The 10,394-nt window shown below is 53.0% G+C and overlaps 1 protein-coding gene across 21 annotated transcripts in view; it reads left to right on the plus strand.

The window, feature by feature from the left end:
* Positions 1-10,148, plus strand: part of LOC122369539 (myosin heavy chain, muscle-like) — a 60,799-nt gene extending 50,651 nt beyond the window's left edge. For all 21 annotated transcript variants that reach the window (XM_043344360.1, XM_043344343.1, XM_043344352.1 and 18 more), the window contains exons 37-41: positions 7,715-7,902; positions 8,300-8,426; positions 8,735-8,875; positions 9,382-9,525; positions 9,862-10,148. In XM_043344360.1, the coding sequence (XP_043200295.1) occupies positions 7,715-7,902; positions 8,300-8,426; positions 8,735-8,875; positions 9,382-9,525; positions 9,862-9,975 (714 nt within the window). In that variant the 3' untranslated portion in view covers positions 9,976-10,148. The remainder of the gene's footprint in view (positions 1-7,714; positions 7,903-8,299; positions 8,427-8,734; positions 8,876-9,381; positions 9,526-9,861) is intronic.
* The last annotated feature ends 246 nt before the right edge of the window (positions 10,149-10,394 follow it).

The following is a 10,394-nucleotide window of genomic DNA, read 5'->3' on the forward strand; positions in this document are numbered from 1 at the left end:
TCGAAACGTAAACAAGTATGGCGAGCGCCAGCCCACGTCCCGTGCGCCAGTCACGCCGCTTGGCGCGCACGGTCAGCTGGCGCCGGCAGGGGCGCTCACAGGCACCTGGCACCGTGGGGTCGCAGAGGCGGTCCAAGTAGGGGGCCTCGGGGGGCCTATATACAAACACAACATCTCCCCCTCGAGACAACAGTCGTGAAAACCGCCAAAAACACAACACTGCACGACGTTGTCTCACTCCTCATACGAGGTCGCACCCCAACAAACGAACAGACGATCGGGGCTGGCACACACGACTGCTGCGACCCATGGCGGCGGGCGCTTGTTCCGGCGTCCGCAGCGGGTGCGCCCGTTGTCGCCCGGGAGGTCACCGGTAGGCGGCGCTCCGGTGTCGGGTGGCGGCCACGGATCACAGCCAGCGGCGTCTCCGGCCATCTCCTGAACCGGGCTCACGAGCGGCGCCAGACACGCGTCATCCTCAGCACAGTCGGTCTGTCCCATGTCCGCCTGCGGCGGCGACACGGCGTCACTGACGACCTCTTCTCCGTCCCTGCTTTGCGTCGGCGGGCCTCCCACCAGCGGCGGCGAGGCTCCGTAGGCGTCATCAGTCTCACCGGGTACGGTGGGCTGTGTCACGGAACAGGCGGTTTGGCCCGTGTCCGTCGGCGGTGGTGACACGGCGGGGCCGGCAGCTGCACCTCGGCCCGTGCTCAGCGTTTGTAGGCCTCCCGCCGGCGGCGGCGAGGCCCCGTGGGTGTCGGCTGGCCTGCTAGACTGCTCTGCGGTGGACTCAATCTGGCCGGTGTCCGCCGGCGGCGACGACACGGCGGGGCCGGCCGCTGCACCTTGGCCCGTACTCGGCGTTGGGATGCCTCCCACCGGCGGCGGCGAGGCTCCGTAGGCTTCAGCGGCTCCGGCCGGGCCTGCGGGCTGCGCCGCAGTACCCTCGGGTTGGTCAGTGTCCGCCGGCGGCGGCAACACGGCGTCACCAGCGGTTTTGTTTCCGTCGCCGGTCCGCGTTTGTAGGCCTCCCGCCGGCGGCGGCGAGGCTCTGTACGCTCCAGTAGCTCCGTCCGGCTCCGTAGATAGCGCCGCGGTACGCCCGACTCGGCCCGTGTCCGCCGGCGGCTGTGACACGGCGTTGTCGGCGGTTCCGTGTCCATAGCTGGTCCGCGTTGGAAGGCTTCCCGTCGGCGACGGCGAAGCTCCGTGGGCGCCAGCCGGCTCTGTAGACTGCGCCGCGGTACACCCAGCTCGGTCCGTGTCCGCCTGCGGCGGTGACACGGCGTTATCAGGGGCTGCCTCTCGGTCCGTGGTCTGCGCCGGCCAGCCTCCCGCCGGCGGCGGGCAGGCTCCGCGCGCGCCAGCCGGCTCGGTGGGCTGCGCCGCGGTACGGCCGGCTCCTCGGCCCGTGTCTGCCGGCGGCACCGACACGGCGGCGCCGGTGGCAACCGATTGGCCTCCCGCCGGCGGCGGCGAGGCTCCGTGCACTCGGTTCGTGCTCCACGTTGGGATGCCTCCGGCCGGCGCCGGTGAGGCTCCGTAGGATGCGGTAGCTCCGACCGGCTCAGTCGGCTGCGCTGCAGTACTGCCGGTGCGGCCCGTGTCCGCCTGCGGCGATGACACGGCGTTGTCAGGGGCTGCCTCGCCGTCCATGGTCTGCGCTGGCCAGTAGGGCGGGTCGATGGAAAAAGTTTTCAAGTGAAGAGCGATTTTCCTACGGGCTGATCCATAAAACGGTTAAAACATATTTTTTGCGAATTTTTGAAAATTAACTGGGCGCGCCGTCCACGGTTTTTCGAGACCACTTTTGCTAATTTTTCTCGTTGTTTGCAAAATTTAGTGGGAAAAATTCGAGAAAGGTACTATATTTACCTCTTTTCTAGTTCTACATGCTTACCCCCACCTCTTCACAAAGTTTGGAAACCCCAGTGGCAGAATCGTGCTCAGAATAGCGATTAGCATCGGCGATCTGAGCGCAACGAAACCAGCGCCATCTATTGAGCAAGTTTGGCATAACATTGATTTTGACGGCTTTCCGACCGTTAAAAGCTGACGCAGCCGCTGCCACGTCGGGTATATGGTGTTCTTTGGTGTTCCTAGGTGCCTGGTGTTCCTTATTTGACACTAAGTGAGTTGTAACCATTCGATCCGAAATACTTCAGGAATCATAAATTGCTCCGGAAGCTATACCTATAGTGATTTCGCCAAGAAAACAACGAGATGCTTAACTTTGATATATGTTTATCAGTTAAATTAAGTTTTGCAGACAGATAACATCAGTCCAAACCGTATGCTCATTTTTGAATGCAATGTAGCCAGCCACCTTACCATCCTAGGACAGAAAATCACACTTCGATAATTGATTCAAACGCCGGCATGAGAGCGTTGCATTGCGTCCTGATGGCACACGTGATGTAACCGAGACGTGCTCTTTTAATAACAACAGCGTATGCTGCCTAAGTTACGAGCCGGACAGCTCGCTCCACTGCCTGAGTAGTGAGTATGGGTATGCACCGGATCGAAATTAATTTGTTAAAGTGGATCGAAGGTCACCCTCTTCCAGCGACATTGTTATTGGTGACTCTGTAACGCGTTCTTTGGACCGATCTATGAGCTGCATGTTTAAACATGACTTGTTTATTGCAAAATGCTGGTAGAATCGCATATCTTTATGTCTCCTGCCTCATTCGTTTCCTACACTTTTTTGCCGTAAGTGGCTCGAGTCTTTGTATCACCATTCCTTAGTTCAGCAAGCATCGCAGTGTATGCACTGTTTGCTGGCTGTCTGTATCGGCCAGTGCCCAGTACAGGCCAAAGAAAGTTTCCTATAGTGAGCCCGGTACTTATTCCTGTCGATCACTGGGCAAATGACACAGACCGATGAGCTGAGAGGTCTCGCAATAGCTGGATGCTTTGGAGTAATCCGTCTCTGCAATGTTTACTCCGTAATTTCGGACCACATTGGGACATAGTGAACAACATTGAACTCGGTGATAGTTCGAAGCTGGTCAATTTATGCTGTATGATGGGCGATCGCGACGGAATACGTAACTCGCAAGCTGCCAATGTAAGCCATTTTACCAAATTCATTGGCTCAAGCTTCCTTACTGACAGCTACCTCGGGATTTGTCAAGAGGTGACGCCTGCTTCCGGGCTGTTCAGAAGTGTTCTCTGATCTGGACTGCATGGCGTTGCCCGAAACGGCACGAACGGTTCCTGCTCGATGCACAGGCACTCTTAGTAAATGGTCCACTGATCGGCGCGGCTTTAGTCCAGTGGCTTTTCCACAAATCTTGTAAACCTGTTTAATAATTTGGCCCTTGTCTGATTTTGGTGTAAAATAGAATTAAGCATTGACTACCGGGCTCATTTACTGAAGCAATATGCTCGTCCAGCAGGCTCGTCATAGCCGATGATCCAGCACGGCTAGCCTATTTATCATGATAAACGACGCATCCTTATGCACGTAAAATGCAGAAGGGCATTTCCTTTGTAATTACTTGCCTCTCCGAGAGCAGAATGTGAAGTGTCACCGAGGACCACCACGCGGCATTAGTTCCGTTTCGACATGGAGGCTCCTTTCCACTAACTGCAACAATGTCGCATGATTTGGTGGATTACAAATTGCGTCGGCGACCGCTTAGCTATACCGCGGTTATTATGAGATCAGTTTCCCTCGAAGGCCGAAGCTCGATGCTCCACTGCTTGTAGCGGTGGCCCAGCCCCAATAGGTCATCAAAATAGGATCTGATGGTCCGATGAGAACGCGCACCTCGGGCAGTGATATGATACGCGGATCGCCGATCAGCAGGATACCTCGCAACTCATCCTCAGTCTGTTGTCAGATGAAGCCGGGCTAAGTTGACGAGGCTAACTTAGTACTTATTCTGCAATTGAGCTGCTACTGTTCAGTTCTAACACTAGACTTGCATTTCAAAAGAAAGGTTAAATTTACAGGCAAGGAAATAATCGAAGCCAAAACTGAGAATAATGCTGCTGAAGTCTCAGCGCAGAATCAAATGACTAATAGGTCCAGCGGACACTATCGCACTTGGCGAATAATGGCTGTGCTAAAGTCAGGTGAACTCCTAATATGTACATTTCATGGCTACTTTTATTGCAATTGACAGCTTTCACGCTATATACGCTCCTGTGCCTCACGTTTTTCATCAGCGCCCTAAGATCGCATCAGCAGAATGCATATTGTCTCGACCGACGCAAGGTTACAGTCCTCTCAAGAGATGGCGCTGCGATCGAGTTGCGGAAAACCGATACAGAGAGCATGGCACCATGGCCACAGTTAGAGAGATACAGCCAACAGACTTACAGAATAGGTTGAGGAATAGCTGAAGTTTCGATGTATATATTTGAAAATAATTAATTATATGACATTTGTGCTCAAAACTGGCGTGCAGTGAAAATGTAGCGAAAAACCCGGTTGATTAATTGGCTGCGGCGACCCGCAGCCTCGACCAAAAAAATTGAAAAAATTCACACAGTCTTCTTGTGACATGCTCCGTAGGAATTTCGGTCTTCATTTTGTGTCCTCGAAAAAAAGTTCTCGGATGACCCGCCCTACAGTGGCCAGCCTCCCGCCGGCAGCGGGCAGGCTCCGTGGACGTCAGCAGCGTCACTCAGCTCGGCGGGCTGTAGCGCAGTGTGCCCGGCCTCGCCCGTGTCCGCCGGCGGCGGCAACACGGCGGTGCCGGCGGCTACCGTTACTGGCGCCACCACCGGCGAGTCGCGTACTCTCGTCACTGCAGATGTCGCCACTGGGTGATCGGCCGTGGTGTTGGCCCTCTGGTGGCACACCACCTGAAAATGCCCCGGTTCGCCACACGCACGACAGATGGCGCCAGCGCACACTGGTCGGAAACGCTCCAGCGAGAGGCCAGCGGCCTTTCCGCAAAAGTTTTTTGCTTGTTATTCCAACACTAGAGAAGCAAACTTCATAAAACTTTGCATACCTTCTCTGTCATATGTAAGCTATCATTTGGATGTCAAGCACTAAATATATGACGTGAATCTGTTAAGTTATGACGTCATAATTGAGTATAATACAGGATCTAGCACCACTTTAAGTCAACAAGGGAAATTGGGAGCTGCTATTCGGGCACCGGGAATGGTTTCATGCACTCCTTGCAAGGTCCAGTGCTTCACTTTAGCATTGTTGACTTTGCGTGACGTCATTTATGACGTCACTAAGGCCATATCAGTTTTTCGTCAATAACTCCTGATCAGATGGAGCTAGAGAGTCGGGAAAGCCACCATTGGACTCAGGAAGACCTGCCGAATCGAATGATATACGATATGACCTCCTTCAACCATTTTCGTGACCTGAGGGGCTCCGACTTGACCTTGACCCGAGGTTAACACCTTAAGTTGACTTCATCCGAACACCAAGTATAGCATTCAACGCGCCTGAGCTAGACAAACACGATGATGCCAAAATCGCGGCAGTGCGACCATTTTTGGCAAAGTAATTAACCTAAAACCGAGCCCGTGCCTTGTGGCACTTACCTGACCTAAGAGGCCACTGGCTGACCTAAGACCTTAAAATCGGGTAGTACCTAATTGTTGCGTCTTATAACGGCACACAAGCTCGTTTTTTTCCGCGAGGCTCTAGCTCAATTAGAGGCGAAACGGCGAGGGAGTTGTACCAACCCTCCCCGGTCAATATAGAAAACCAATCGGTCCGGCCAGGGTTAAATACCGGAATTGTGATCTAATGTAAAAAGACGGCCCAAGGTAACCCGACGTCAGTGACAGGTGTCCTATATTTGCAGCGTCTTATATTCACGAAGGTTTCAATTTCCACTCATTCTTCAGCCGAGTGATGGCTGTCAATAGCAAGGCTCTCTAAATGCAAGCCGTAATCGCCACGCAATATGTGGAAGGCTTTTGATGTCAATGCATACATAAATGCATACATAAAACGCGCTTTTCACAATATTCATAAGCTCAAGCGCATCTGTTTTTAATGACCAGTCAACTACGCATGGATGCGTGCAGACCACACAGGTCAGCGTAAGCCGGGCGCGGCGGCCGAGCCGAAACTGGGGCGGGGCGGGCGGTACTTGGGTAGGAAGAGCGGCTCCTGCAAATTTTGCGCAAATATGCGCAGTTAGCTTTTGTAAATCCTGCTTCAGCTCACAAAAAATCAGAGTGGGACTAGATGGGACTACCTGTTGTTTCCTTACCTAAACTGTGCAGTTATATTCCAGAATCACTGTAGGAGAGCCTTCATAAAAAAGCTACAGTAAATCTTAGTTAGGGAAAAAGCATACCAAAAATTTTGCACTGACCAGTCGGCAACTTCATAACGAACATTTTGATGCATAATATGTGGGATTTCAATTTGGTGTCTATCAGCAATAAGACTCTGAATATCCGGCTCAAGAAACCTCTTGCTCCGCGTCAGTTTCCGAGTTCTGGGATACCCCATCTTCGGGGGCTGATTACAGTTATTTTTGGTCACCCGGATTAGTTTTTGGCCTAAGTATAATAATTTGATCAATTTCAAATCGATCTACATAAAAAATAATCCGAAACTCCAGAATCGCCCGAGGCCTCTCGTGAGGGCGTTTCCGACCAGTGTGCAGCGGCGCGACACGTGTCTCCGCCGGCGTGCTGGCGACGGCCACAGGTAGGGCAACGCTCGAGAAACTGATGATCTGTGGCGGTAGCGGAATGGGCGACACTCGGCCGCCTGCGCCTCTTGTAGGCCGGCAGGCGCACCGCGGAATGTCCCTCGTTACCGCGGAGGTCTGGGCACGTGACACGGGCACCATCGCTCGCCCGACAAACGTTCACGGCGTATTTGAGCGTCAGCTCAAAGTCCTCCAGCCTACGGCTCACCGCTCCTAAATCACTGTCGTGAACACTGCACTCGGCACGGTCGTTGCACGTCGATGCCGACTTCGGTTGCGCGGGCGGGGTCGCCGACACCGGCAGGCAGACAGTCCGGCGGGCGGCGGCAGCTGGTCCAACGGATCCATCAGCGCCTCGCTCAGCCCCCGACTCTGACACTCCGGTCGTCGCGTCCGTCCCCGCGGAGGGCTCCCTGGTTAGCAGCCTCTCCAAGCGCTCCAGGCGCTTGTCGGCGTCGGCGGCTCGCTTCACTTGCCTCTCCAGCAGTGCCGTCAGTTCTTGAATGATAGTCATCGCGGTATGCTCAATCACGTAGTAATTCACAAAACCGACCGCGCCATGTTTAGTTGTCGTTTATCGGTTCGAAGTGAAAGAGCTTATGAATATCAACGCGATTTATTTTAGACCGGTGCGAATGGGCCGAGAGAGAGATCGAAACGTAAACAAGTATGGCGAGCGCCAGCCCACGTCCCGTGCGCCAGTCACGCCGCTTGGCGCGCACGGTCAGCTGGCGCCGGCAGGGGCGCTCACAGGCACCTGGCACCGTGGGGTCGCAGAGGCGGTCCAAGTAGGGGGCCTCGGGGGGGCCTATATACAAAACACAACACCTACCCCAAACTATTGGTTATGCAAAGCATGATGATGCTAGAATGTTCATGGACGACGTCATCATGCAAGATGTGTATTTCTGTCAATACTTAATACAATTCTGTCAATTCTGTCAATTCTTGTCAATACAATTGTCATTCATCGTGATGCTTCGTCCCATTTCCCAACCACGCAGCTGAAGCCACATTTCCCTACCCATCCCACCTCTGACACCATTTATCACCTTTCTCAGGCGGAGACGGAGCTGGGAGACGTTCAGCAGCAGCTGGCTGAGGTGTCCAATAACTACAACAGCGTGTCCACCATCCGGCGTAAGCTGGAGGAGGAGGTTCAGTCTCTGCACGTGGACCTGGACGAAATGCTGAACGAGGCCAGGACCTCCGAGGAGAAGGCCAAGAAGGCCATGATCGACGCCGCCAGGTGAGGACCGATGTAATCGGTGAGACTAAAAGGAAGAACTGTACTGTGCAAGGTGGTAGCCTCATGAGAAAGACAAGGACCAAAAGAGTGATTTAAAGATGGAGATTTTCATAGCTTCTAGAATACGGTGTCATGCTTGGGTGAACACTGTACAGATCTTTTCGTGAGCATTCTAAAGCTCAATATGAGTGACAAAGACATAGAGAACGGCGATATTTATGAAAGGAGCATTGTCTGAGTTTAAAATGGCTAATAACTAGCAATCTATCATCGTAACACGATTGCCGTATGCTTCATTGAGGCCAATAAGCGTTCGGTGCAAGCACATTTTGTTATTGAAAATACCAGCTTTCGTACTTTCCTGTCTAATTTCACACGCACATTTCGTCTCTCTCAGGCTGGCCGACGAGCTGCGGGCCGAACAGGAGAACGCCCAGCAACAGGAGCAGGCCCGCAAGTCCATGGAGCTGCAGGTCAAGGACCTCCAGATCAGGCTCGACGAGGCGGAGGCCAACGCCGTCAAGGTAAATCGAAAGAGAGCCTATGAGGTGAAGTTACCGTTAGTGCGATTATTTGACACCTAGTTTCGGCTTTGTTTCATGATATCAGAAGATTAGATCAGTGTTTCGGTCTTCGGCATCAATAAAATGTTGTTCCATATATTTTTGTGTCGACGTTTGGTAAAAGATGTTGAATTTGTATGAAGGCTGACGAGAGCAGATTAATGCAACAGGGTTCTAGCTAGTCATTTTATTAAACACAATCCATATCCTTGCGAGTTGACCCTCCCCCGTGATCGGTGCTGAGTGCTGACCCTCCCGTCCCACCCCAGAACGGCCGCAAGATCATCGCCAAGCTGGAGGAGCGTCTGCGCTCTCTGGAGTCTGAGCTGGACCACGAGCAGCGTCGCCACAGTGAGGCCACCAAGAACCTCCGCAAGGCCGACCGGCGCATTAAGGAGCTCCTCTTCCAGGTCAGAAGGAGGGGAGGGTGATGGTAACCGCAGGTTGTTTGAAATAGACGATTACTTTTCGTTAGAATTGTGTTTTTCTATTGGCAGTGGGGCCGGGAGGTGTGGAGGAGACTAGTTGAGGGGTTTGATTGTGCAGTGCCTTGCCTGACATGGTAGTCAGGTTTGAACACCGGATGATCTGGGGGTTGGGAGTTGTTATGGCTGGGGTCTGTCAGCAGGCTCGATCGTTCGAGCTGCTTTCAGTTGAATGAGCTGGGGTTATGGCACTAAAGCAGTTAGAGGCTGAATCTTCAGCATTGAGAACGCAGTGAAAGTGCATCGTGATTATCTACTAAGGTTAGCAGCATCGTTCTTTCATCATAATTCCGTGACGAGCATGATTTATCGTGTCAAGAAAACGTTAAATTTTACAGCCTCCACATCATCTCAGCTTCATTAAAAACTACCATCAACCTTGCGATGACGTCACGTAACCAATACAATAACGTCACACGTTGTCGTTGCAGGCGGACGAGGACAAGAAGAATCACACGCGCATGCAGGACGTGGTCGACTCCCTCCAGCAGAAGATCAAGACCTACAAGCGGCAGATCGAGGAGGCCGAGGAGATTGCCGCGCTCAACCTCGCCAAGTACCGTAAATGCCAGCAGGTGAGCCACGCGTGACGTCACTGGGGTGTGAAAATGACGTCACTGGTTTGGAGTCTGAAGGAAAATCAGTGGCATTTTAGTCGTGGATGGAAGAGCTAATGTAAAAACGTATGAATGAAATAAGGTGTTGATACCAGAGTACCTTTTAACATGATAAATTTATGGACCACGATAATTTAGATGGCCATTGAAGTTCCACCGTGTTTCTACATAAATCGTTCCGCAGATGAGCTATGAAGATGCGATCAAACGTTATAGGTACCTATATATTTTTGCGCTCTGTTTCGGTGTCTGCTGCGTGTATCATGTCTCTAACCCGTCTCCCCTCTCCCGCAGGAACTGGAGTCCTCCGAAGAGCGCTGCGACATGGCGGAATCCACGCTGGCCAAGTTCCGTGCCCGCGGCCGCGGCGCGTCGGTCGCACGCGCCGGCAGCCCTGCCAGACAGTGAACTCTCTCGTCGTCGCTCTGTGTCGCCCCTCCCCCCGCCCCCGCTGCGGTCAAGGTCGTCGACGCTGATTGGCTGCCTCGGGCGCCGACCGGTCGTCGGCCTTGAGACCGCGCGTGGTGCTCCCCAGTCGTTCATAACGGTGTCTTCGTGATAATGAAGGTGCCCAAAAACGAGCAGTGCGTGTTTGTGATGATGTGGAGGAAAGAGCAGAGAAGGGATGATGAGAGGGATGAAAGTGGATGGAAAAACGTAGACATAATCACAGAGAGCTTTTGAGAAATCACTGCAGTGGAAAACTCACGAAACATGGGTCAAGAGAGGGACAAAAATCACGATAGCAGCCATACACAATACACATAATTGCTACATTACTCGATTATCCTTACCTTACCTTAGTTGGTCATCGGGTTATAAGGCCA

The sequence above is a fragment of the Amphibalanus amphitrite genome, unplaced genomic scaffold, assembly GCF_019059575.1.
Source record: "Amphibalanus amphitrite isolate SeventyFive unplaced genomic scaffold, NRLGWU_Aamphi_draft 001047F_arrow, whole genome shotgun sequence".
Classification (NCBI taxonomy): Eukaryota; Metazoa; Arthropoda; class Thecostraca; order Balanomorpha; family Balanidae; genus Amphibalanus; species Amphibalanus amphitrite.